Genomic DNA, 26,310 nt, shown 5'->3' on the forward strand with positions numbered 1-26,310 from the left:
TAGAAACAACTTCTAGCTATACAATCACTTTTTGCTAGCGTGGCTTGGGCCCGGTGAAAGGTATTGACTACGAAGGCGAAGTAGACTCAGTATCTTTCCAGCTACCAATTAAGAAAATCTCCGTCAAACCAATTGGCATTGAACATGTCCTACCATGTTTTATCCTTGCAGTAATTGGGCTTCTGGGTACTCTTACAGTGTACCTTGCACTATCACATACGATATTACTGGTCACTCCGAGTCTGGGCGCTAATCTAGCGAGGTGCCAGTCCAAGTGTTACCACTTTCTTGATTTCAGGCTACATAGCTAAGCCCACAGTGCCATTCAAGATGGTTTTTATATAAAACAGCTAGTTGTCAGTGCCTAAATGTCAATCATTGATACGCATTGACGAGACATGCTCTCTGCAGTTGGGTATATTTCCCCACTTAACACACAGCTATTACTATGAGCTTAATCCAATCTAGCACAGGAAATGAAATTACAGATCGCATTGCATTGAGTCTAGAATCTCTAACCGAATGCCTGAGCACGACCTCATCTGCCCGGACTATAGTAAACTTTGCTGTGCGGCTCGCTACCATCCTACCACAGCCACCGAAACACAGTTCGTCGTGGCACCTACCGGAAGCCGACACATGCATGACAGCCAAAGCCATCAATCCCACACTGTTGGCATATGTCCGACCAATCATCTTCCCACGCAAATTTATAAACCAAACGGGATATACCGAGGGCCCTACAGCCTTGCTGATCAGGTGTCTAGCTTATCTCCGGGTGGAAATTAGCATGTCAACCAGAAGACGTTGTGAACTGAACGATTGGGCTTCGAGAAGACAGCCTATAATTAATTAGGTTGTGCGGGAATTGAGTTCCATAAGATGGACAAAGCCCTAAGTTGAGACTAAACTAAGACAGATATGGACCATCACAATGACGTTTTAAGACCCTAACAGACTGAAGTATAACTATATTTCAAGGAGGGGTGAATTCTAGGCGATCGCTAAGCCCTTCAAATGTGACCCTGCACATGGCTTGGTGGGGTTTGCAGACGAACCTCAGATCCATGCGTTTCCGTCAGGATCTAAGAACCTGGACTTGTAGAGGAAAATAGATGCATCGCATTTTCCCTCCGACATGCAGCAATTACATACTGTAGCGATAGGGTAGCATGAGTGAAAATTCAGAAGATCGGCGGGCCTGGTTTAGATGCTAGTCCTTAGTGTGATGGAGACAAGCCAAAGTGGGCACCTAACATGTAGGAGTGAATTGTCTGTGGACGTGTCCAATCACCAAAATTGACAGATTTCAGATGATGCAATGAGCTGCAAGGCAAAGCTGGGAGCCCAACAGGAACAGATATCGAAAGGAGAAGTTATCGCAGGAACATAGAGAACACAGAGAACATAGAACATAGAATAGGGGCAGCAATATAATGCAATCTGCGTAAATTGAAGAGATAATACCTTACCCAATCAACTCTCCCCACCATCTCCTGAATTCCCTTTCACCCCCTTCCTCTTCTTCTTCCTTTTCCCCAGAACTTCTTTTTTCTCCACCGACTGTTTTCTTCCTACCATTTTGTGGATCCCGGAACTTGGATCCTCATCCCTTTTTCCTCCTACACTCATCCCATAATGGCCTCAAAGGTGAGTCCCCTACCCTCCAAGCTCTATTCGTTTGAAGCACCCCATTGATTGAGCTCTACAGTTCCTACGAGAATACAAGCTGGTGGTTGTCGGCGGCGGTGGCGTCGGAAAGTCCTGCTTGACCATCCAACTCATCCAGAGCCACTTTGTGGACGAGTACGACCCAACAATCGAAGGTGAGCTCAATCTGACAACCCGCGCAGATCGCGTCCCTTTCGAATCCAGGGGAACCCGCAATGAACGGCACTGATTCGAATACCGTCCACAGATTCCTACCGCAAGCAGTGTGTTATCGACGATGAGGTCGCTTTGTTGGACGTCCTGGATACAGCAGGCCAGGAGGAATACTCGGCAATGCGGGAACAGTATATGCGAACCGGCGAGGGATTCCTGCTGATTTACTCGATTACATCGCGCCAATCCTTCGAAGAAATCATGACCTTCCAACAGCAGATCCTGCGCGTCAAGGACAAGGACTACTTCCCCATCATCGTCGTTGCCAACAAGTGCGATTTGGAAAAGGAGCGCGTGGTCTCCGAGCAGGGTAGGTTCCGTCCCAACATGCTCTCACCCCACCCCCCCCTATTATCCTCTCCCCTGGAACCCCCATAGCTAACCACGCAACGCGTCCAACAGAGGGTGAAGCGCTCGCCCGCCAGTTCGGCTGCAAGTTTATTGAAACCTCCGCCAAGTCCCGCATCAACGTCGAGAACGCCTTCTACGACCTCGTCCGCGAGATCCGCCGCTACAACAAGGAGATGTCCTCGTACCCCTCGGGCTCCGGCGCGTTTGGCGCCCGCGCACCAGAGGGCAAGATGGATGTCAGCGAGCCCGGCGAGAGCGCCGGCTGCTGCTCCAAGTGCGTGGTCATGTGAAAAAAAAGAACAACTCGAAAACGTCGAATCCGTGAATGTCCTTGAGCCTTGAGAAAGAACCCCGAATCATCCGACCACGCAGCGCACACGATTGTTGGAGAGTTATTACACTGAGAACGGATTGATTATATATAAGGGAAGAGGCTCTTTTACTTCTTCTTCCCTTGGAAAGCTGGAAACTGGTTACACTTCTTGAATGGCGCTTAATTCGCATCTGCAACTGCATTTGCAAACCCCTTACACCCCCCATGCCATTCGGAAAACATACGCGATGGAGGAAAACATGCTCAGCAAAACTACACATCCGACAGAAAGAAAAACTCAAACACCGAAAAAAAAAGCGAAAACGAGAATAAAAATGTCCTGTCGAATTGTGTCGGTGTTTTGTGTGGCTCTTTCGGACGAGGCTCGCATTCGCTTTGACGACCTTGACGCCAACCTCGTCTCACGAAACATTTTGATTCCCCTTTTGTTGTCCGAATTGCGTCCTTATCTCTATATTTTATTGTTTTTCAAGTCTTGCGAAAGATCCTTGGTGTTTCTTATCTATCTCTTATTATCTTTGTCGGTCCCGGGATACGAGACGACACGGCTGTCAATATATGTTATTTCACGGCAAGGGGGATTCCTTGCTCCTCATTACTATGGCGCGTGTCCTGTTTGAGTATCTATGGATGGTGTAGCTCTTGATCTGGAGAGACATATACCATCTATCATACTGCAATCTATTCGATCTGTATCTGCCGGCAATGTTTTAATATAACATTCCTGCGTTCTAGTATAACCGTTGCCCTCTATGTACAGGGAACATATGTAATCCACCCGGAGCTAAACAGCTAACAAGGTACACAGACAATGTCCCTATTGACTGTAGACATGCTCCGAGTCGGAAGGAGGATCAAGCTCATCCTCCTTAGATACAAGCTTACCCTGAACACCCTCCTCAACCTCGGCAACCAAAGACTCAATAAAAGCCTTATCAGCTCCGACAAGGGTAACAGTATTCCGCTTCTTACCCCAACGAGGGTAACTACCAACCTTAATACCCTTAGGCTCAACCTTAGCAGCAAGCTCCGTCAAGAATGGCGCAACAGCACTCTCAGGCAACGGCGTACTAATCAAACACCTGAAAGTACCCTTGCCCTCAGGATCTGTAAGACGGGGAACAACACTAGGCTTAAGGTTCTCAAGAAGACGCTCGAACAAACGCGGCACACCGGGCAGAATGTGCACGTTGCCGTTCACAACGGCAATGGGAACCCACATATCATCCGCGACGAAGACGGCTTGGTCTTCGGCGGGGATCTTAGGGTCAAAGGGGAGCTCAACCATGCGCAGCTTAGCGTTGAGGCCTGGCGAGGGTGTTTCCCAGTCGAAGTTTGGTTGCATGGGGTGTGGCTTGGAAAGGCGCTTCATGCGCTCGAAGGCAGGCTGGTGCAGTTGCAGCTTCAGGTTGAAGGCTTTGGCGATTGAGGAGTATGTGATGTCGTCGTGTCTGTGGATGGGGTATTAGTATTAGCTGGACGTTTGATATTGGTGGTTGTGTTGCTCGTTCTCCGGTTTCGGGACTGGGGAAAACCGCGCAGTCAAGGGACCGGGAGAGGCTGGATCTGGGTGTACGGACGTGGGCCCAATGCCTCCGCTGGTAACGACAAAATCGTAGCGGGAACTCATGCGCTGCACGGCTTCTATGATATCTTCCTCGTCATCTGGGATGACTTCGACTCGCTTCAACTGCATGCCGAGGGAGAAGCAGAACTTGGCTAGGTACGGGGAGTTGGTGTCGATGGTCTGCCATGGGATTTGTTAGAATATGTGCCCTCTCGTGGATGAGTGTCCATTGGCACAGTATTCACCTTTCCACCGAGGACCTCATCGCCGATAACGAGGCACGCAGCCGTGTGGATGGTCTTTGCCCGTGATGTCATCGCGAACGGAGCTAGGGGAGGAGTCAAGGACGGGGTTGAGAGAGGGACGGAGGGATGAGAGGAGGCGAATGAGCGTGAGAGGTGGCGGGTCAGAAGGTTCAGTCGGCTGAGCATTGAGGTACTTGTACAGGAGATTTGGTGTTGGAGCAGTTGAGAAGGGGATTAGATCAAGTGGGGGGGGGGGGGGGGGGGGGGGAATCTCCGCCCGCATGGCGCATTTCGCATTTCATTCTCGCTACACTCCAGCTCCATTCTACTAGGAACGACTGTTGTTGGGTTGACTGTGAGCATATATCTACGTTCGCACAAAAGAAGTCCTTTGGTTTCTTTCTCTCCCTGCTCTGCCATATATCGTCCACAATGGTGAGATGTCATACCACGTTGACGTGTCCACGTCAGCGCCGCTCGCGTGCCTGCGTGATAGATTGCTAATATTGAGTAGTCTGATTCACGGTTATATTCCTTCTCTCCAGAGACAAAGGAGAAGCTGCGCAAGTTCCGCCTTGGGACGTCGCGAGCGAAGGATGCGCAGGCTATCATCTGTACGAGCCCCTAGCTTTGCACTTTCTGACAGATCTCGCACATCTGAAGACAACACTGGCTTTGTCTCAAATGACTGCGCAGAGATCTTGTATCAGATCTGCAGGTACCCTTGTTCGTATCAGGCTAATAAGCGGCACCTTGCAGATATCATCGACAGCAAGACCCAAGAGATCCGGCCACAAGACGATGAGATCTACTCCAAGATGGAGGATCTGGCCGACGACCTCCCAGAGTCCTCCCCACGATTCATCCTTCTCAGCTACCCATTGACAACCGTGAGCTGTCCTGGATAACCTATCAGGTTGCGATATACTGAAACAATATCCCCTCACAGAAAGACGGGCGCCCCTCAGTCCCTTACGTCCTCCTCTACTGGCTCCCTGAGAACTGCAACCCGATGCAACGGATGTCATATGCCAACGCAGTGGAGCTGATGCGCACCAGCGCACAAGTCAACCGGGTGATCGAGGTCGAATCTGACGACGACATCGTCAGCATTAAGTCCAAGCTGACCGGATCGGACTAAGCCGACGAGCAGGTTTGAAGGAATGGCATGACCAGAGCCTCCCTGACGATAGGTCGGGTCAACCCGACATGTATCTCAAGACACGGACATCTGGTACTTTTGTATATAGGGCGTTTAGCGGCTTGACTGGCTTACTGTTGAACCTTGTGAATGTCGCCCATGCACAAATATACATCACATGTGGGCGTCGAATGATAACCCTTTGCTTTTCACTTTCGCCTGAGTTGAATGGGATTGTTGGAATTGGGGCTGGACTCGATCCCACAGTGCCTGATACTGGCATTTGTGATCTGTCATGCCGATGATTTGCAACGGTGTCCGGCGCCTTCAGCTAGCGGTAGATCTTGCCGGTATGTACCAGTCAGACACAGCCCTCACACCATTTTACCCGAAGAAAGTGAACTGTTTCCAGTCGGAGATGCCGAGTTCATCTCAGCTGGTGGGTAAACTAGCCAGCTGGCACGGTTGAATGAACGACTGTATTGCTCCCGAGGGGTTTAGTCCCAATCAACCACGAATAGTCTCTCTTCCCTGATGAGGATCTCTCTAGCTTGGTTTCGATCGTCGCCTGCCACTGGTAAATAACAAGGCCGATCTACACCGCTAAACCTAAACCCTAGCTAGTCAGTTCAGCTACAGCATAGTCCCGGCACATCGTGCAAACCTTTTCAACATGGTCAGTGATGATCATCTCAGCCGACATGATTCAGGTTCGGAAGAAGAAATCCAGCCCTATCACAGGCGACACAGAAACATTAGCATTTATTATAATCCCAAGCGAATATGGACTGCAATAGCAGCAATTGCTTGGCCTAGACAGATATGATCGCCGACTATGAACCGGCTCTTGACCCCCTCCCTCGTTCACGAACAGTAATGACCATGTATTCGCTAATTCTCGTACATGAATGGGTGCTCAAAAAAAGGGAGAGCGAGCAGCAAGGTCTACGGGGTATGTCAATCCCAGGTGAAAGAATATTCAACACCATGATTTGATATCTTTAAACTTGCATCTCTTTCGCCTAAAAATCATTCTGTGGGGCAATATCTCTTGGTCGGATACGGATACACCTTGATTGATTCAGTGCCTAGGTGTGCATGTACAGTACTCCATACTTGGGTGCAGCACACAGGGACTTGTATACTTCCATATTCCATACAGTATCCCGAATTCGAAATTGAGGCTTGAAAATCAGCAGTATCTCCTACCAGATCGGAACAAGTCAGCTCGGCAATGCAAGCAGTTACCAGCAGAGTGGTACAAAGGGGCCGAAATTCGGGTTGGTATTTGGTGGCGAGGGCTTGATGTCTGTGTGTTGCTTTACCGTTGCGTCGGGACGGATGCACGTCTAGAAGGGCAAAGGGGGCGCAGTACATATTTGTACATAGAGGGGTTGGAATGTTGTGAGATATCTACACATTGTAAGTACATGGGCGAATTGCTTTTTTAGGGTACATCTTTTACCGGCGATGATATGATCATATTACAAGTGCGAAGTATACTTTTAGATCATAGGTCATTAGATCATAGGTCATAATTTAGGTGCATTCACCTGAATTTCACCTAGGAGTAACATCCTCTTACATATACTCCCACATGATGCATGCAGACGGCACGGCGCACTGTACAGGAAGCACAGGGAAGCCTTGTCTAGAAGAGGCAATAGTCGTACGATCGCTCGAAGCTATAGATCGGGCGATCGGAACGGGAGCACTAGATATGTGTAGATTAATAAGAAAAAAGCAAACAGTAATTCTGCAAAATCAAAGAAATAAAGAAGGCTGAGGGGAAACCAGCATATAATATTTACCATACTGTAAGCCAAGACGCGATCAGACCTCCATCAATCATCGTCCAGCATAAGTCCCCACTAGGTGAGATGACAAGGGGAAGCCCAGACCAGGAAACATATTCCTTGCGAACTCCATTTTCCAGGGGAATGGTTCAGCCTGCATTATGTGGGTTCTCAGATTATCATTATATTCGTGTTTTGCCTTTTTTTGGGGGGGGGGGGGTGGGGATATTCGTATACATGTACTCCTCCTGTCCGACACTTTATCCCCAGTCTGACAGGTGAAGAAAGTCAAGCACTGACACTTGTCATCTGCAGCTTGTTTTAATTCTTCCTTCAGCACGCAGTAGAACCGTTGAGCGAGGAATAAATTTCAAGCGATTTTTTCGACTGAGTTGTTAGCTTGCAGTAGTGTCTCCATTGGCAAAAGTCAAATTTCCGATTTTTACTCTTTTCGCCGCTAACTGACGAACAGGGTGATTTGCGCTTTCCAATTTCCCATGCATGACTCGTCACGGACGGCCAAATGCCCGTGTTAGGGAGGCATAGATTGACAAGGATTCTCAGCGGATCTTGGTCTGGGCTTTGCATTTCTTCATAGACCCGACGGTTTGGTATACATATTAGCAATAGTCCTGTCAGCACGGCGTGTAGGCGCTATGGATTTTAATATGATAGTCAGTACGCCGTAAATAAAAATTGGATTATTCCCCGTGGTCCACCTGTCAATTTCAAAGACCAAGCGTTCTAAGCTCCGAGCGTTCACGATCTGCTCGGTTATCCAAATCCCGGCCAAATGCTCTCCTGATCGACAGACTGCCCAGGTGTCAGCGAAACACTGGCGTCGCCCCTCAAATACGGCAATCTTGCTCGATTCTCAGATCCCCCTTCCACTGATAGACTGTCAGTTAACTATTTCTGGAAAGGCAACCGGAATGGCGGGAACACCCGGGCTGATGTACATAGCCCCAGTGCATGCCACACCATCTGATCTCCTAGGATTATTTCTAGGGGGTTGCAGGAAAATTTACAGGGGACAGTAGCACAGATGTCTTGCTTGAACAAAGACCAATGGCCAAGTCCGGATACACGGAGTACAGTATTGTAAGTACAGCTGAGGCCAAAGCCCAGGTGGAGAGAGCCCGGGGGGTCCACCCAAGTTGCATCCCCTAAATCTTCTTTTTTTGGGATTTTTATATTTTAATATCTCCGCCTTTTACACTCGCTATACAATACCTGTAATCTAACTATATTCTTGTTCGTCTCTTTTTATAATTGCCTCTCCCCCAGGGCCTTCCCTGCTCTTCGGGGATTTCCAGCTCTCTGGTATACACCTAACCCCGATACTTATATCCACATACTTCTCTTTCTCTTCAACCAATTTTACTGTCTACATGGAATGAAGTGGTCATCCCGACACTTTGGACCGATCAACCCAGCATACGCCATCACATTCCTGCGCCGATTCGCATAAATCGAAAGCCATGTCTTCCGAAGACACCGGTCGCCCAGGCGAAGACAGGTCTGAAGGGGTCTCCAAGTACTTCAGACGCATGAAGAGTGTCTTACGCCCTCGATCAGCTCCAAGAGATCAATCTTTAGACACACCTAATGTCGCGGAAACGGCCCAGTCAATGTATGATACACTTACTATCATTCTTCGGTAACCCATAGTATAACTAACACTGCCCACCACAGCGCATCAGCACCAGCACCAGAACAAGTGCAACAGCCCACTATACCAGAGCAACCAATTATCCCTGATTACAAAGCCATGCAGCGCGAAAAGGCGCAAGCCCTCTTCTCCAAGTACAATCTAAGCTTCGAACTCACCGGAGAGAGATCACCCACCGATCACCAATTTGCGCGAGTAGCCAAGCCGATTCGCATGCGAGTACGCCGCGCCTGTCATCGCTGCGAAACAGTTTTCGGTCCCGACAAAGTCTGCGTCAATTGCCAGCACCTCCGATGCAAGAAATGTCCCCGATTCCCACCAGCTCAAGCCCAAGATGAAGAGCCATCAATTTCCAAAATCAGACTCCACGAACTTCGCGCAAAGCAGCAAGGCATGCTTCACCTCACGCCGCATCTCAAGCTTAGCGGCAACCCAGCCTCTCCATTATCAAGAACTTCCAACATGGGAGGACCGGACTTTGTAAACAAACCTATTCGCCAGCGAGTCCGACGAGACTGCCATCTATGTGGAATTATGTTTGCCAGAGGCTCAAAGCAATGCGCCAGTTGTCGCCATAATCGTTGCAAGAGCTGTCCACGACAACCTGCCAAACTTGATAAATACCCAGATGGGTATCCTGGTGATGTCGAGCCCCCAAAACTTGCACCAGATCGAACGTTTAAGAAGCCCCGTCGACGGGTTCATTATATCTGTCATGTCTGCACTACTTCTTATCATGAAGATGCGCGTGTCTGTGTGCAGTGTGGTCAGACGAAATGCGATGAGACGATACGGGTTCCGTATGTGTGACTTCTACCTTGCTTGGTTTTGGGCTGAGCTAACTATTTACTTTGACAGACCCAAGAAGATCAAACAGGAACCTGATCCAGGAGTTATTCGGAGCCTCGAAGAGAAGCTGGCTAATATGGTAATATCTGCAAACCCAATTACCTGACCGGACATATGTGCCTTGATATTGCGTGATACAGCCTGTTTTCCAGATGATTTGTATTCAAATCCGCTATATCCATTTGACCTATCTCAATTGCTGTATCCCAGTCCAAAGAAACAAGATATCCAGATATACGGATGGCATTAACAACATAAATGAAACTTACCCCTCCTCCCAGCCAACTGGAACGCAACTAAATTGTTTGCTGGCCATTTCCACTATACCAGAACATACGACATGAAAACAGCGCCCAATGCATACATATTCAATTCGGATTCGCCTGAGGCAGAAGAATACAAGATATGACCCGCCCAAAGTCAGACCCCACAGCCAGCTGTCAGAAGCTGAAACCCGGCGTCAATGCCAAACAAGGAAGCAGTCGTAAGGCCCACGTCAACCCGGTGCGAAAATAGACTCTATTGCTCCCGGCCCCCTGGAACAGTCCAGTGGATATGAATGTGGGATGTGGATGTGGATACTATTCTAGAACAGCCCTCAAGTCTAGACGTGGAAAAGACATCCATATTGACCCGTTCGGCCTTATTTGCTGTGCGCTGGTTTGACTTGAAACTCGGGATATGGTCATCGGTCCAATTGTCCAAGTGTTCCACGTGACGACATCTCTTCCGGGATATGTACCTCGGATGCTGTCCGGTTTGGGCATTTATAGTACTGTAAAGAGATAACTATATGTCATTGTGGAGCTATTACTACCCAACCTCCCCGTATTCATATACTATAGCGATATACTATATCACTATAATTGCGTCTACATATACATTCTACGCTTATCGCACTGTCGTCGGTGGAAAACTCCTGTGGCACAGCGCCACTGAACTGTCTTCCGACTGGGGCGCTTCCGGGTACCCATCCACATCAGAGAAATAAGGTGCAAAGCAGATGCTTCGGCCGAAGAATAAATTACAGTCCCCTTTTTCCTTTTCCTTTTGCGGGGCATGGAACATGGAACATCACGACTCAGAAAAGTGGGATGGCAAAGCCCGTCTGGTTCCGTTTGGACGGTCCGAGCCGTTTGCTGTGGGTTGGACCCAGAGTGTCTGGGTCTTGGTACTTTTCGCTATTGATCTGCGTTCACAAGGGAATATCTACAGGGATTGTTTCGGTTGCGTTGTTGAAGTCTATACAGTACTTAGGAACATGGGTAGAGAGCATCGAATAACTTAGAATGTTACGGTATTCGACGGTGCATGCGTTAGGCCCAAATAAGCCCGGCTGATTGGCTCGGCAGAAACATCCAGGCCGCTGGGGACTACCGGGAATTTGACGATTCTCGTATTGGAGCTTTTCGTTCTAATCCGCAAATAGTCCCGTTCGAAATGTGTCGGCTCCGATGTGTCCTACAATGGAGTTGTGCTGTACACTGCAACTTGTTTCTCCACTAAAATTACACCAACCTTATCCAGTCACGACCCCTGTCAAGGATTTGAGAGATTATGTTCATGACTCGCAATTCTTGTAACCGAAAGTAACTACTGCAATGATACCCTGAGACGGACTCCAAGTCCAAGTGACCGAGACCGAGGTAAGGGTGTCATGACAGAGCCAGAGTGTCGGGTCGCAGGGGGTGAATTGGCCGCGCCCGCAATCGTCATCGTGCAGACTTGTCAGTGTCAGTGTCAAAAGTACCAAGGATTTCGGCTTTCTTCCTTGAACTTCGTCTTCCTGTACATGTACATGTACCTTTACGCCAGGGAGTACCCGGAGCGGAGGGGACAACTCAGTTCCGGATTGCTAGAACCTTGGTTGAATCCGTTTGGTCAATGAGGGTGGATAGCTTGTCGCTCATACCCGCTGTCACCCTGATCATCTTGCTATTTTAATAGGCTGGGCAGGGGGTGGGCAGGGAGGGAACTCAGTTGAGACTGAATTCCATCGTGGGTCGCAACGGCCATCTAGCCAAATCGAGTCCCCATGTCGATTACATTGCTTTCCAGTAAGGGCGGGAATGTGCAATCTGGTTTGTAAGTCTTACCTGTCTCAAGGTGTGGAGCTATTGAAGGAAAAACTGCAAGCCCAGGCCCAAAGCCTTGAGGCCCGCTGGGCTTGGGGTAGTAACCTGTCAGTTGCACGTAGATCGATGCAGACCCGATCGACTAGGATCTCAGAGCACGTCACAAAATTGTTGCAAAATGTCTAGGCTGTTAGCCGCTCGGGGAGTTGACGCTTCAAACTACCTGCCATTTTTGGGTCTTGGCACGTCAACCCAGGATGTCGGAATGCGCTATATTCTTTGGCCTTGAGGTGTGCCGCATTGCACGATATTATTGTGCAAAGGGTATCTTGTATTATGATTTATGATTTACCGCATTTTGAGCGGCATAAGACAAGTGAGATAGGGGTCGGTCCCAGTCTGGAAAGCCTCCGGGGTCTCCCCACTCAGTACAGCCTGTCATTACCAGATGGGCGGGTCTCAAATCGAGGTTGTCGAATTTCGATTCAGATGACAACTGCCGGTTCGCAGGAACTAACTTCCTTGTTCTTGTTAAGGTTTCTTTGCTTACGAAGGGGCTGATTTAGAGTAGGCCCTCTGCCGCGGTAAAGTGTATGGCCTTGGAGGTCTGGATTCGATGGTTTCTACTAGTTTGCCCCTTGTCCCTCGCTCAACTAGCTGTCCGATTTTAGATACACTAGCTCTCATTGGGTGGGGGATGTCATCTTGTCTGGTCTCCGGGCCTGAGATGAATCGGTAAAGAGTCCGATGGTGGAATCGATAGTGCTATCACCAGATGTTCCAATTTGAAGAAATCCAAGGAGCGTAGGACGTTTCATTTCGGGATTTGAAAGCTCTGGGCTCTTCATTTCGACAATCTATAGGTCATAGTGAATGCGGTCTAGACACGCTGATCTCAGTTGATGGATACAGCCAAGTGCATTTTGATGACAATACACGGAGTGGCCGGGGAATGGTTCTCACAGCGACAGCAAAGACGTGCTCAGAAGTATATATATCCTAACTAGAGACCTTACGTCGTCTTCGTATGACAGAATACAGCTAAACCTTGATCCGCATACTAATCTGCTCCGTCCCAGCAGACTTCTCGTAATCAATATCATCAACAAGGTCAACCCTCCTCCCTAAAGCCCGCCGGATGATCCAGTTTTTACTGTTAATCTCCTCCTCAGTCTGACCATCCTCCATCCTCGGAATCCGCTCAGACCCCTCCAACCGACGCAACATCACCCTATCCTCGGGTCGTGCGAAGTACACGAGACTATACCTCGTCGACTCAGCCTGGAGACCAGGCGGTGCCACAACCCGGTGGATGTTCGACCGGAACAATCCGTTCGTGAACTTGACCATTGCATCTCCAAGGTTCACAATCGCATGTCCAGGAAGTGGTCGAACATAAACCCATTCGGCGTCCGTTCCAGGTGGTAGTACTTGCAGACCCCCGAGTCGGTTAAAAAGGACCGTCACGCTGCCGAAATCAGTGTGTTGGCCCAGTGCGGTGCGTCTGTCGTCCACTGGCTGTGGTGGTGCTTTCACAAAACGGACTTGATCGCCGCTTACTGCTTGTCGTCTATGGAGATTGGGTAGAGTGCCTTTTGGTAGGGACAGTTGGTCGTTCAGGATGTCGAGGATTAGGGTTACTATCGCATGTGACCCCTGCATAAACGATCCCAGCTGCACCCGACTTTCTTGTAAGACCTCTGGTGCAGGCAAAGGATCACTAACTCCCATTATATCATCTTTCGAGACCTATCAGCATCGAGATTAGCCTGCTGTAGAAACACAGTAACGTAGCAAACCCACATTGTAGAACTCGTTCCGGTCCAGATTCCCCTGCTTATCAACTACTGCCACACCTTGCGCTTTATATCCGAAGTATGAGTTCTGTCTGCTAAAGTCGTATTTCTTTTTCTCGTCTAAACTCAATTCGAAAAGCCTTTCTCCGAGTTTGAATAGGGTATCTGCGTCGCCGAGGAGCGAGGATCCCTGTTCTGAGTCTGACAGATCGAGGTAGAAGAAACCTATGTCGCTCGAAGCTTGGAATAAATTTGCATACTCTGAAGGGTCACCGGCAATGAGCTTCCCTAGTGATAACCGAAGAAGAGGTGCTGTGGCGATATCGTCCGGGAAGGGTGGGATATTTGGGAAGTTATTGGGGATTTGCTTCTGATCAACTTGAGACTGCATAGTTATTCAATGAGCTTCGGTGCTTGTGGTAGTTGTCGCGTCTTGTTTTGTATCTGTTCTGGTGTGTGGAATGAGATTGTGCTCCCTCACTCTGGATATATATCAACAAGATGCATGCGGGGAAGCACCAAAGAACCGAGGGATGACCAAGCCCGAAATAAAAATTCGGAAACAGACCAAAATCCGAAAACAGCATAGCCTATCTCATCGTTCATAGTAAATCAAATGTAGCCTGAACGAGAAATATCGGTGACTCAAGCAGTTCTATAGATGGTTATCTCTTATCGGGCAGTGACATCAAACAATTTTTCTCTAACTCCAACAGCTCAACCTCCAACCTCCACGACAAAAGCCTCAAACCCTCGACATCAACCCTACACATTCTCACCAAAAATCTATTGAACGAAAAGGCCAACACCCATAATGACCGACTCCCCAACCCCAAAAACGCACATTGCGCAAACCCTCCTCTCACGCGCCCACTCCCCGGAAAGCACAGCAACGCAATTCACGGAAAAAATAAAACAAAGACCGCTCTATCTCCGCCCAACAGAATCAACAGCAACAGACAACCGCAGCAGACGCCGCCTCCACCGCCTCCGCAAAAAAGAATACTTCCTCAAACACCAAAAGCCGCGCCCGCTGTCCGCGCGCGAGAAGCGCGAATCAGGTCTGCACGATCTACCCAAAGACGAATGCAAGTATGCAATTTTCAAGGGTCTGCATGAGCTTTGGGTGGAGTATATGCATGAAATCCTGGATCTAAAGCCTGGCGCGCGTGCCGGGCCCGTTTCTGCGCTTGTGCATGGTAGTAAGCTTGTTAGTGCTGATTATCATGGGGCTGAGATTGAGGTTGTGCGGAGTTCTTGTGCTGGGCGGGTTGGCGTGAAGGGGATTGTGGTTAGGGATACGAAGTTTACCTTTGTGCTTGTTACTGAGGGGGATGAGATGAAGAGTGAGTATATATCTATCTTTCTTTGGGGGAGCATGGGAATAATTGGGCTGACGAGTTTTATAGCTATTCCGAAGGAGCAGACTATTTTCAAATTCACGGTTCCGTTGCCGGCATCGGCGAAGGGTGAGCAGGACCAGAAAGAGTCCGCCGTTGAATGGGCGAAGCCGTTGGTTTTTGAATTGCATGGAAGCCAGTTTGAGAATCGGCCGGTTGATCGTGCTAATAAAAAGTTCAAGTGGCGGAATATTGATTATCTATAAGACATTGAGCTTGAATGGCTTATTAGTTGAAGCGCTTCTTTTACAATTGCTACGGCATGTACGAAATGATGACAATAAACTATGAGGTGTGGAATGAACAATCCATGAATTGTAGTGCAAACAGCAGTATGAGTCCATGCTAGAATGCTATTTGTAGGATATGTCTACCTAGAGACGAGTCGCACGTCTGTTTATACATGCGTTTGTCTTTGATCCACGTTCAGTCGCCAGGCGACGAACCAAGGATTTCTGATATCTTGGTGCACTCACGAAGCGTCGACCAAGGTATGCGGCAATAAAAGCCTCGATGCCGATAAGTATTGCAAGAGCTTGCAAAGGTTTCAAGACATATTGTGCATTGAGCACGTAGGGGAAACCAGCAGTTGGGGAAGCTGGTTGGCTGCATGGGTCAGGTCATGTCAGAGCCACGGACGGGCTCAACAAGATTGAAGTAACAAAAGACTTGTAAAAGTCTTCAACGACAAGCCATCACATGCCAGCCCATTCCAGACTGAAAGTCCGGACACTGTCCACCCGATCAGCCTCCGACTCAACATCATCGAGAGTCTTCTTCGCTCCACCAATCAAGAAACCCTTCTTCACACCAGTGCCCAGTCTGCCTCCGACAATGAGGTCCATCAAATCAATGTTCTCATCCCAATCATATGACACCACGAGGAAATGCGAGTGGAAGCGCAGCGGGTCACCCGGGTAGGCAGTGTACTGGCATCCAAAGCGCAGGCCGGGAGAGAGGAAGTACCCACGGGAGTGTAGGTGGGCGAAGAGAGGGTAGGAAGGTGGCACTGCGGGAGCAGAGAGGTGGCTCGACGACGGAGGGATGGAGAGCGGCGGGTACGAAGTGGCAGGCGTGATGCCCATTGCATCCTGAGAGGGAGTGGATGCGCTCGCGGTATCCTTGGATGGTGTAAAAGGATCCTCAGCAGCGAAGAGGTCAACGACAGCATCATCCTTCTTTGACGGCGTGGAGGGGACATTCTCGGGTGTCTGTGCCTGCACCGCGGCGGCGGCAGCAGCCTTGGCCTTTGGGTTGGCATTCTTGTCGTTTAATCTGTTCTTCAAGGCCTGCTCCTTCTGTTGCTCTTTGCGATCTGCGTGGAGACGCGAGGCATGCAGACCCTGGGCTTGGAGGTCGTGCAGATACCGCCTGCGATCTTCTTCTAAAAGTGTGTTCATGCTGTCGTGCGCCTTGTTTTCGTCTACGATGCAAGCTACACCCTTGTCCACTAACAGCCGGGCCTCCTCGGGCATCAACTCCAGCGGCAGACCCAGGAAGACATTTTGCTGAGGGATTTGTGGGAGTGTCCCGATCAGCACGCCGCAGATGTTATGCTCGCGGCGTAGGTATGTGACTGCGTCAATTGAGAACAACAGGTATCTACCGGATACATAGGAGATCGGGATTGGAAGATCTGGTTGGGAGGCCATTTTGATTTTTGATTGAGAGATGATTGATTGAAATATTCATGGATTCTGTGGCATGAACTGTTAGCTCGTGTTCGATATGCAAGTTTGTAGATGCCAAAAGTGTTTGGAGTTCGCGAATCATTTATAAGTACGTTTCTCAGTCACATGTGCTCTTAATTGAGATATTAATTGAGCTTCAGGGGATTGACAGATTTGTATTTTGCATAATCATGCGAAGTGGGGAGGTGGAGGGGTTGTGAGCTTACCATTAGAAATAAAATGAGATTGTCGAGAACATCATTTACGTGGGTTTGACTAGCAAAGCCGAGTTGCAGAGAGGAAAAAGAGAAAAGGCACAAAAAGCGGAAGAAAAGGAAAAGCTCAGCTTCCACGCTTGCCCTCTTTTAGACTAGCGTTCTTGGCAAGCGAACTGCCCAACTCGAGGTCTATCGTTGACTTAGATTCCTGGCATTATATTTGACTCTGTATATCTAGTTATGGGTTTCTTACTTTTGCTCTTCCTGGTCTTCTTTGCGCCACTCCTACTGTTTGTGGGTAAGTACCGCTTATACCCGATGACTGAAACTGGAAGCTTTCTAAGTACAACCGACTAACACCAACCAGCATGGCTTGCAGCTTCGTCTTGTCTCGGCAACCGCCTTCGGTCCCGCGAAGCTGGATTGGACGCGTACGGTGCGAGCTACCTCCGGACCATGGCCAACTCCGGGCCCGCCATGTCGGAGCAGATCGAGATGGACGACATGCTAGCAGAACCAGGAACCCGCCGTCACTTTGAGGAGGACGATTGATTGAAAATATTACAAGTTGTCTAAAACTCGAGGTCCGACTTCTTGGGCATACCGCCAGCAGCCGAGGCATCCTGCGCTTCAGTGTCTCCTTCTGCTGGTGGCAGACTGAACGGCTTAATTTCGAATCGCCGACGACTCAGAATAAACGCCCAGTCTTGTCCAACATTCTGATCACTTCCGCCTCCACGTTCGTGTAATACCGGGAGTCGATGCGTCTTGAGCATACCCTGTGGAGGCTCTTCTTGGGACGTCGCCGCTCCCGAAGTAGCCGTGGCATCTGCAGAATGTGGGAAGGGACAAAGCTCAATGACGCCGTCGCTCAGCAGTTCGATCCAACGCACCAGACCTGACGACCGAGGGTATAGAGAAAGAGAGAATGTGATCATCGCAGTGACACGAGTGGTGTTTGCGCTCATCAGCGCCTTGAGGGCGTGGAAGAACTGGAGCACATGCTCGGGTTGGCATGCGTCAGGCGGGTACATTGTGGGATTGAGCAGAGACGGAATGACAATACGGTGGATGATACTCGCGGGGCTGGAGGAAATTGCGGTCTGAAGACGTTTCAGGATAGGGAGGAATGGCGATTCTTTGGAGGGGGTGATCGGGATGAAGGTCATATTCGTGATAGACGGATGGGTGAGGCGTTTTGTGAGGTCAAAGGCGTGGCAGAAGGCGGGTGCCTCTTTCGTAGCTGGATCCTGGGCTCCAGGAGTAGCAGGGGCTGTAGCCATTAGCTTATTGAAGCTCGAAGCGATCTTGTATTTCAAAGCTCACCATCGCGTGAACCGGCGACACCTGCGCCAAACTCGCCCAATCGCTCGTAACGCCATGCAATTTTCATGCGATCATCCTTGCGCCTGTCGGACCTCTTCTCGTCAAGAGACTCGGCGGAGCCGATCAGACCAGGCAAGCTGCGACCCCATTGCTCTGGTACTCCAACCACATGGATCTTCTGTTCTTGAATGACGCCCTCCGCCGCATAGTATCGGAGCAATGCGCCTGCGAAATCTGTTGTTCCATTTTCCTCAACAAGCAACAGTTTGCCCATAGGAAGACCTGCATGTCCTGCAAGCAGATTGTCTAGAGACCGGGTACCTGTCGAGGTTGTTGGCCGACCATCATCTGGTGAGGGGCGGATGCCAGGCGTCTCTGGTGCAGCTGGCTGTGTTGCGGCATTGGGAACAGCTGTGCGGTCAACACCGGGGGATAGTCCAATATTTCTCTTGCGAAAAGACATGGCGCAGTATTCAAGAAAAAAGAAATATGAAGGTCAATATGTAGTTCAAACTCCCCTCGTTATCGGCGGGGACCAAAGCGGCAGAAAAAAAAAAGCTTCCATTCTCCGATCTCCTCTCCGCTCCGCCTCCAACTCTTCTCTTCATCACCTCGCGATCGTCATTGCAGCCCTCGAAGTCTCCCAAAACGACTCCAAAACGACCGTGCGATAATTTGCACGTTGACCGCAAGCCTAAATCACCTTTCATAGACCGACAAGCCAGCGGTCATAATCTCAATCATGTCGGACCCGCTCCTCTTCGAAGATACCTTCACGATCACCGCGATCAACGCCCAGAAGTACGACCGGGTATCTCGTCTTACCTGTACCTCCAACGATGCTTCCCTGACTTTTACCCTTGATGTGAACTCCGAGCTGTACCCATGCGCCGTCGGCGAGTCGCTGTCTCTCGCGATTGCCTCGACTCTTTCTCTCGACGGCAAAGAGGATACTCGCGCCAGCTGGAGAGAAGTCAGCATGGGTGATGCGACCCTCGCCGATGACTATGACTATGTTTGCCACGGCAAGGTTTACCGTTTTGAGGAGGGAGCCACTAAGGATACTATGTGAGTCTTTGTCCGGCTTTCTTAAGTCGAGATCCTCGATTCAAGAGGAACAAAACTAATCAATATCTGCAGGGCTGTCTTTGTGTCGTTTGGAGGACTTTTGCTCTATCTCGAGGGTCCCTACAAGAAGCTTGCTCCTCTCCGAATCGATCACGTCTACTTGCTCCTCAAGAAATAAGGTAGCGGTTCTTGGGGTCATCGCTTTTGGTAAAGTCTTTGGCATGGGATGAATTTGGCTTCGCTCTGACCTCTAGGCTATGGCTTGGAAACAAAAGTCTATTCTATGTATTCGAGGGGAGATGTTCATGTTCTTATCGGGTGCAGCGCAGGCGTTTTTTTGCATTTTGATTTGGATATACCAATAGATCATCATCGAACTAAACATGATCTTCATGAAACTGATGATATGAATCTTGAGCTTTACAAAGAAACTTAACATTCATTATAAGTTCTAAATTATTAACGACAGTCAGTTTCGAGTTGAAGTTCACGCCAGACATCCTCCACAATGTATTCAATCTGTGCCCACTCTGCATTCCCAAGTCAAGCTTGTAAAAAAGAAGATCCAGTTGACAGATCCGTCCAGTTGCGACATGAGGATTTGTTGACCGCAGTGGTAATGCTTTCATTTGAACGACCTTTGGGTTTTTAGTTAGCAGCACCCTGCGCTCACCCTCGTCTTGCTGTATAACAACACAAAATCTTGATACCAATATTTTCATCTTATTAACCGACCTACGCGGAAATAAACAGGGGTCGACTGACCGTGGAATGCGGTTTTCATCATGAACTGTCGAGGAGACTAGATCGCTGATCAAGTCGAACCGCTCAACCTCCTCTGAGCTGTCTCTCGGTATATGGTCTTCCGGCGTTTCGATAGGACCCGAAGTTTGTATGATCCCAAATCTAGAAACAACATTAGGAAGAAGACAACGCCCCATGGAAGGAATGAATGTACCCAGGATCCTAGCTATTTCAAGTTTGCTCACGATCCAGTCGATGCCAACCTCATCTTTCTCATCTTCAGGTCTCTCCTCATAACCCCTATCCCAGACCTCTGGTAGTAGGAGCGACGCCAGAGCCGCTCTCATGGGTACTCTCAGAGGCCCACACATGGAACCAAAAGATATTGCTATCTCGAGCTGGATATTATCCCAAGAGGGCACTTAGCGCAAGAAGAAACACTCAAGGGATTTGTTGACATAGCTCGTCATCCGAGTTCCTCTCTAAATCGGGTACCAGCCACCAGAGATCAAGATTCAGATTCATACGAAACAGGCCTGATTTGTTTATAGCGTAGAGCGAAACAGAATAGCATATTCCCTGGGTGTAAGGAGCTCCTTGAGATAAATAAGTAGATATCGCCCATGGCACGAGAAGAGGAAAAGTGGCAGGAAGGGAATGCAAAGGTAAACATGAAAAACGGCTATAAGAAATGTGAAATTCATATGCAATATGTACTGTATCAATCCAAATCTATCTCAAACAATGCGAAGCAGTAGGATACTCCAACCTGCGATGCAACCTCGCAACAATCTGCAAGAAATCAGGTTCGTTCTCAGCAGTAAGATAACCATGCCGAATAAAGAAATCAATCATAATATTAGCACAATTCGGCTTGAACTCGCCACGCGCAAGAGCCGCCTGAACCTCAGGAATAGAAAGCAACTTGAACTCCTCAACCTCGTTATCGCCAGGCTGAGGAATAGTCGATGCATCCAGCTTCAAATCATAAACATACTCCACCTCAGGCTGAATCAGGCCCGTCTCACCGCCAGCGCGCGCATCCCGAACATGAGAGTATGTCACACAGCCGCTGGAAACAGTGGCAGCTCGGACGGCTGCTTCGGGGAGGGAGGCTTCTTCCATTGCTTCGCGGACGATGCATTCGAATGGTTTCTCATCTGTGCACATTCCGCCGGCGACGGTGTTGTCTAACAGGCTTGGGTAGGTCTGCTTAGTCTTTGCGCGGCGTGGGACCCAAATTTTTAGGCCTCCCTCATCTTCCACGTAGCAGGTCATATGGGCGCCATAGGAGACAATGCCGAAGAGTGGGGAGGCACTACGTTCCATTTCCAGGATGAATTCCCCGCCTGGGCCGTACACGGGGTATTTTTCGTTCCGCCATCCGCGGAGAACTTCAAATTTGTCTTGTCGGACTGCTTCGGCGATGCTCTCTGCGACGAGCTTGCTGCGGTGTGCGGGGTCGGCGTCTGCTGGTGCTACTAGTGTCACGGTGCGTGCGGTTGAGTCTATTGACCAGCAGTTTTGAGGCCAGGGGAACTTTTCGACTACTGCATTGAGGATGTAGCCTAAGGTTGCGTCGTAGCCGGCGACTTTGAAGGCGTGGTAGTTGGTGAGGTTGGCTGTGTATGCGACACGGTCATCTTCATAGTAGGGGAAACTGGCACGGCATTAGCTAGGTATGACGGTAATGAAAGAGGGATCCATACTTGTCGCATTCGCCGACCAGATCCAAGTTCGACTTGCCCATGATGCCAGTAATGCCAATACAAAGCAATGTCTTCTAAAGTTGTCTCAAGTGAAGTCAAAGCCAAACCAAGCCCTTATCAGCCCGATAAGGGCCTCTCTTATGTCACTCCGAAAAACAGGTCAAAGACAGCTTCCTCCTCTCCTCACAGCTCCTCACAGCTCTTTACAAAAGCCCACGACACACCGACACCCTCCAACCCACGCACTCGACATACACATTCCACCACACCATGTTCTCCGTTGTGATCCCAGGCCGACCATGCCTAACGGACATAGTCGCAGTAGACAGCCAACCAAACGGCCAAGCCACCAAATTCGCCTTCACAATCCCATTGAGTCCAACATTCAGCGAATTAGTCGTCTTCCTCTTGCCGGGAACAATCCTCCCACCCAATACAGGCGCGGCAATCTACGCCCAACTCCCAGACCCGACAACAGGCCAACCAACCGATTTCCGCTTCATAGGCGCACTAGCAAATGAAAAGCCGTCCGGAATCTTCACTGTTAGACCACCCAACCCGGTAGGCACAGGGCGCACGGAAGCCGAAGAAGAAGACGACATGCTCGATGAAGGCGGGAGCAATGGCGCCGGCGGCGTTTTAACACTCGGAATCTCGATCGAAGAGGTGCAAGCTATTGCGCCGCAACTTGCTGCGCTTGAAACAGAGATTGCGTCCGCAGCCTCTGGTTCTGGATCAAGCTCCACGGCTATGGTTATGCAGGGCTCTGGATCTGCACAGAGGCAGATCTCGACTAAGGTGCTTGCGCAACGGATTATTGGGAGTGCATTTAACTTCCTGGCTAGTTTCGCAGAGTCAGATAAGGGGCAGGATGTTGTGCCGCTAAAGAGTTTCCGCGATTGGTGGGCTAAGTTTGAGCGGAGGATTGATGTTGATCCCACATTCTTGGAGCGTCAGGATCCTAATGCTAATTCGTGAGCTGGAGAACTGGAGATTATGATTGGAGGATGGAATGGCATGGGGACTCCTGTAGTGTGTGTGTTTCTTGTTCATGATATGATGTGTTCGCTGCTCTGATGTTAGGTTGTGTGGTGAGAGCAGGATGTATTGTATCTCTTGCATTTAGGATTGAGCGACTGTCCTTTTCTTCCAGATGTGTTTTGATACGTGTGACGATATTATGCTTTTTCATATGAGTTCTAATAATTTTGTATACCTAAATCGAGTGTGATATACAATCCAACGAGACTTTCCAAGCTCAGTGTACGTGTACAGTGATACATCGAATATTGTCATGAGCTGTTCGTTATGTACCCATCCAAAGCATTATATATACAAATCAAACCAAACGCTGATATCTCAAGCGAGAAACAAGAGAAAAAAACCCCGTAGATAATCCCAATCCAAAGCTAGCCCTAATCCAGTCATATATTCACATAACGCATAACCCAAGAAGCAGATTTTACAAACTAATCCGTTGATGATGATGCAACGACGAATCAGGTCTCAACCTCAAACCAGGCGCATAACAAAGACTATACAGCTCATCAACATAAGTCAACGGCGTAGTAGGCACCTCGCCAGCCGCAACAATAGTCTTCGCCTCACTGCCCAGCGCATTACTAGTCTCATGAAGACGAGTAACATCAACGCGCACCTCCTTATGAACAGTAATATCGCCAAGCGCGGTAGCAACAGGCTCGACGAGTGATTCCTGCGACGTCATCGAATGAGAGTGTCCAGCGCGATGAGGCCAAAGACGGGAAATCGCCATGCGGGCTGAAGAGGCGATGTCTGATTCTGTGGCTGAACTGCCTGAACGAACATCTGTGCAGAAGAGTTCTTGGCCTAGCTCGCGTGCGAAGCCTTCTCTGTCGGCTGTGTTGTCGTTGACTTGTTGTTGCACGCGGAAGAGGCGGAGCGGGGTGAAGATGTAGTCTGGGTTTGGGACTTGGGTGTCTAGAGTGCCGACGACGCAGAAGGTAATGAGGGCGCAGTTTGATTGGGGGATTTCTTCTTTGGAGGTGGAGGCTGAGAAGGGGCGGGTGCGACAGGGTGCTGATAGGGGGCGGGCGGAGAGTTGAGCTGCGGAGCGCATGTCTTGTGGGAGGGATTTGGAGAGGGAGGCGATTGATTTGGAGAGGTGGTTGCGGAATTCGGAGAGGTTGGGGAAGGTTTGCGATGCTGCTGGTGATGATAGGTAGCGGAGGCAGGCTGTCATTGACCAGCCTTCCATGTGCGAGAGAAGTTCGAGGTGTTGCACTTGGAGGTTTTTTATCGGGAGAGTTGAGGATGGGAGCGGGTTGCCGATTCCTTTTACTGTAAGGATTTCGAAGTGATCGTGGATTGAGGGTCGCATGACGAAGGAGATTAGGTGGACGCCTTCTTCGAAGCCGCGGCTTGAGCTGGCGTAGTCGCGCATGTCGCGGAGGGAGCTGGTTAAGCTTGCCTCTGGGACGTGAATGCGGCGAGAGATCGTTGAGGTTACGTGTTCAATTGTTGCGAATCGGAAGCCTTGAGAGGCGAGTCTTGCTGCTTCATTTTTCTGGAGCTGACGGACGGTGAACATCAACTGACCTTTGCCGGTGCGGAGGGATGACCGGCCCATTGCACGGGAGAGACGTGAGACGGGGATTGCTGTAGACAGGACATCGTCGTAAAGCGTGCCCAGATCCTGTAGAGGCTGACGAAGCTCCTCGGAAAGCTCTTGGGCCGTGACACAGAACAGTTGTTTGAACAAAGTATCAAAATCAGTCTGCAACTCAGTCTCTTTGTCCATGAACACTCCTCGAGAAAGCATATGTTGCTGAATAGCGCGTCCCTCAGAATCCAGGCGATTCCGCATGAAGGGAACAAGATCTTTGATGACAGGCCAGTTGCGAGTAGCCCTAAAAGCCCACAAAAAGGTAGGATGAGTGCGAGTGAGATCGTCGTCCTTGAACGTACGTCCAATATAATGATCAACGATCTTGCGCGTCGGGAACAGAGCTTGAGGTGTAACCATGACTCGTCCAGTAGGGTCGAAATAGGCACAAGCGAGAACAAGCTGATGAGCACGGGTAGTCGACTTTCGGCGATTGCTACCGGCGACAATAGCACAAGCAGACAAGATCACACAAGCAACGCAGGCCTAGTCAATATTAGCAAACACTCTTCTCAGCATAGAACCATCCACTACGTACCAAAACAGCACAGATTATAACAACCTGACTCCTGGACAGTTGCGTCCCATGGGAGATATTCTGATCATGATCGCGATAGATTGTGCCAACAGCAGCAGTCCAATGCATACCAGAGACAGCACCAGCAAGAAGACAAGCACAAAGCCCACGTCTCCACCAGCTATCCGTCCAAGACGCCCTCCACCGGAAAAAGATGCCCAGAGCAGTCGTACTGGAAAAGATGGCGATTATAGCCGATCCAACTACATTGGCGGGGTGGTAGGAGCAGCGATAATTGGAGATACCAAGTTGACCGACGTAGTGCATTCCACAGACAGAACTGCCAGTCAGCAGTCCTCCTATCATGATTCGAATATATCCAGCCTTTTCCTCGACGCCGATGGCGTAGAAGGCGAATAATAGTACTGCCACTGGAAGTGCGAATGAGGTACCGGTGAAGGCGACGTTGTATAAGATTTGAATATTTCCTTCGCCGCTTCCGAGGACGATGGCGCGGTTGCCGATGAAATGCATACACCAGATTCCGATACCGCCCATAGTGATTGAAGATGTGAGGAGAAGATACCTTGTTGGCGTTAGTATATAAACTGGAAGTCATGGTTTCACTGGCAAAGTAGAGAACCATGGGTTATTCACGAACCAGTTGTATAGACCGGATCTTGATGTCCGCCGGTGGAGAAGCTCCAGTGTGGTTGCACATCCCATAGCGCTGATCACATATGACAGGATAATATACCCAGCCAGATATGACACATGAACCACCGGCTCCTCCGACGCATGATGAGTTGAGTTCGACATTTGGAGTATAGAAAAGAAAGAAAGGAAAGTGAAGAAATGGTAGCCCTATTCGGGCATCGGTTGGGACGAAGAACCAGAGATTGGCGTAATAGACACTCGAGCGGGGTATATAGATATCAAATGGACGACATAGAGAATAGCATGTAGAGGGAGTGTATACGGTATATGGAGAGAGGGTGAGAGAAAAGAAAGATCCTAGTAATCCAAGCTGGAGGTAGGGATTGAAAAGCAGCCAGGCGTAAGCATCTTATAAGAACCAAATAACCGGATCCCTCCACAAACGCCTCAACACGCAGATTCTAGCTCCAGGGACAGCAAAATCCTCCGACCCAAGCCTCACAGCGAATGGAGTGGACGTGTACGACGTGCATATGGAGCCCTCGATCTAAGCGATGTTAGCTCCGGCCAGGGCCACACCCAGATTCGCGTGGCAGTAGATTGTCAAGGCTACTAACGTTATAGTCTGGCCCTAGAAAGTAAATGCC

At 49.5% G+C, this 26,310-nt stretch overlaps 13 protein-coding genes across 13 annotated transcripts; 7 read left to right on the plus strand and 6 right to left on the minus strand.

The window, feature by feature from the left end:
* Window positions 1-1,638: 1,638 nt before the first annotated feature.
* On the plus strand, window positions 1,639-2,525 carry N7508_003206 (Ras family protein; the record flags this gene model as incomplete). The annotated part of the gene is made up of 4 exons (XM_058461272.1): window positions 1,639-1,650; window positions 1,712-1,826; window positions 1,919-2,194; window positions 2,287-2,525. The coding sequence occupies 4 exons, from the start codon at window positions 1,639-1,641 to the stop codon at window positions 2,523-2,525; spliced, it is 642 nt and encodes a 213-aa protein (XP_058321849.1).
* Window positions 2,526-3,386: 861 nt separating this feature from the next.
* Window positions 3,387-4,567, minus strand: N7508_003207 (flavin adenine dinucleotide pyrophosphatase; the record flags this gene model as incomplete). Its single annotated transcript, XM_058461273.1, has 3 exons — window positions 3,387-4,020; window positions 4,150-4,316; window positions 4,382-4,567. The coding sequence occupies 3 exons, from the start codon at window positions 4,565-4,567 to the stop codon at window positions 3,387-3,389; spliced, it is 987 nt and encodes a 328-aa protein (XP_058321850.1).
* Window positions 4,568-4,813: 246 nt separating this feature from the next.
* On the plus strand, window positions 4,814-5,522 carry N7508_003208 (GMF family protein; the record flags this gene model as incomplete). Its single annotated transcript, XM_058461274.1, has 4 exons — window positions 4,814-4,816; window positions 4,896-4,995; window positions 5,141-5,271; window positions 5,331-5,522. The coding sequence occupies 4 exons, from the start codon at window positions 4,814-4,816 to the stop codon at window positions 5,520-5,522; spliced, it is 426 nt and encodes a 141-aa protein (XP_058321851.1).
* Window positions 5,523-8,799: 3,277 nt separating this feature from the next.
* Window positions 8,800-9,945, plus strand: N7508_003209 (uncharacterized protein; the record flags this gene model as incomplete). Its single annotated transcript, XM_058461275.1, has 3 exons — window positions 8,800-8,951; window positions 9,014-9,790; window positions 9,849-9,945. 3 exons carry the CDS (start codon window positions 8,800-8,802, stop codon window positions 9,943-9,945), a joined length of 1,026 nt encoding a protein of 341 aa, XP_058321852.1.
* A 3,010-nt stretch (window positions 9,946-12,955) lies between these two features.
* N7508_003210 (putative oxidoreductase, 2OG-Fe(II) oxygenase family) lies at window positions 12,956-14,101 on the minus strand (the record flags this gene model as incomplete). Its single annotated transcript, XM_058461276.1, has 2 exons — window positions 12,956-13,663; window positions 13,718-14,101. 2 exons carry the CDS (start codon window positions 14,099-14,101, stop codon window positions 12,956-12,958), a joined length of 1,092 nt encoding a protein of 363 aa, XP_058321853.1.
* Window positions 14,102-14,524: 423 nt separating this feature from the next.
* On the plus strand, window positions 14,525-15,316 carry N7508_003211 (RNase P/RNase MRP complex subunit; the record flags this gene model as incomplete). The annotated part of the gene is made up of 2 exons (XM_058461277.1): window positions 14,525-15,056; window positions 15,120-15,316. The coding sequence occupies 2 exons, from the start codon at window positions 14,525-14,527 to the stop codon at window positions 15,314-15,316; spliced, it is 729 nt and encodes a 242-aa protein (XP_058321854.1).
* A 489-nt stretch (window positions 15,317-15,805) lies between these two features.
* Window positions 15,806-16,762, minus strand: N7508_003212 (tRNA splicing endonuclease subunit SEN34; the record flags this gene model as incomplete). Its single annotated transcript, XM_058461278.1, has 1 exon — window positions 15,806-16,762. The coding sequence occupies one exon, from the start codon at window positions 16,760-16,762 to the stop codon at window positions 15,806-15,808; it is 957 nt and encodes a 318-aa protein (XP_058321855.1).
* A 476-nt stretch (window positions 16,763-17,238) lies between these two features.
* Window positions 17,239-17,550, plus strand: N7508_003213 (uncharacterized protein; the record flags this gene model as incomplete). The annotated part of the gene is made up of 2 exons (XM_058461279.1): window positions 17,239-17,296; window positions 17,366-17,550. The coding sequence occupies 2 exons, from the start codon at window positions 17,239-17,241 to the stop codon at window positions 17,548-17,550; spliced, it is 243 nt and encodes an 80-aa protein (XP_058321856.1).
* Window positions 17,551-17,570: 20 nt separating this feature from the next.
* Window positions 17,571-18,787, minus strand: N7508_003214 (elongator complex protein 4; the record flags this gene model as incomplete). Its single annotated transcript, XM_058461280.1, has 2 exons — window positions 17,571-18,271; window positions 18,325-18,787. 2 exons carry the CDS (start codon window positions 18,785-18,787, stop codon window positions 17,571-17,573), a joined length of 1,164 nt encoding a protein of 387 aa, XP_058321857.1.
* A 279-nt stretch (window positions 18,788-19,066) lies between these two features.
* Window positions 19,067-19,570, plus strand: N7508_003215 (DNA-directed RNA polymerase core subunit RPB8; the record flags this gene model as incomplete). The annotated part of the gene is made up of 2 exons (XM_058461281.1): window positions 19,067-19,392; window positions 19,465-19,570. 2 exons carry the CDS (start codon window positions 19,067-19,069, stop codon window positions 19,568-19,570), a joined length of 432 nt encoding a protein of 143 aa, XP_058321858.1.
* A 1,298-nt stretch (window positions 19,571-20,868) lies between these two features.
* On the minus strand, window positions 20,869-21,886 carry N7508_003216 (thiamine pyrophosphokinase-related protein; the record flags this gene model as incomplete). The annotated part of the gene is made up of 2 exons (XM_058461282.1): window positions 20,869-21,796; window positions 21,846-21,886. The coding sequence occupies 2 exons, from the start codon at window positions 21,884-21,886 to the stop codon at window positions 20,869-20,871; spliced, it is 969 nt and encodes a 322-aa protein (XP_058321859.1).
* A 229-nt stretch (window positions 21,887-22,115) lies between these two features.
* N7508_003217 (OPI10 family protein) lies at window positions 22,116-22,823 on the plus strand (the record flags this gene model as incomplete). The annotated part of the gene is made up of 1 exon (XM_058461283.1): window positions 22,116-22,823. The coding sequence occupies one exon, from the start codon at window positions 22,116-22,118 to the stop codon at window positions 22,821-22,823; it is 708 nt and encodes a 235-aa protein (XP_058321860.1).
* Window positions 22,824-23,307: 484 nt separating this feature from the next.
* N7508_003218 (MHYT domain-containing protein) lies at window positions 23,308-25,825 on the minus strand (the record flags this gene model as incomplete). The annotated part of the gene is made up of 3 exons (XM_058461284.1): window positions 23,308-24,975; window positions 25,028-25,592; window positions 25,668-25,825. The coding sequence occupies 3 exons, from the start codon at window positions 25,823-25,825 to the stop codon at window positions 23,308-23,310; spliced, it is 2,391 nt and encodes a 796-aa protein (XP_058321861.1).
* Window positions 25,826-26,310: the final 485 nt, after the last annotated feature.

The sequence above is a fragment of the Penicillium antarcticum genome, assembly GCF_028974205.1.
Source record: "Penicillium antarcticum strain IBT 31339 chromosome Unknown utg000003l_segment0_segment0, whole genome shotgun sequence".
NCBI lineage: Eukaryota > Fungi > Ascomycota > Eurotiomycetes > Eurotiales > Aspergillaceae > Penicillium > Penicillium antarcticum.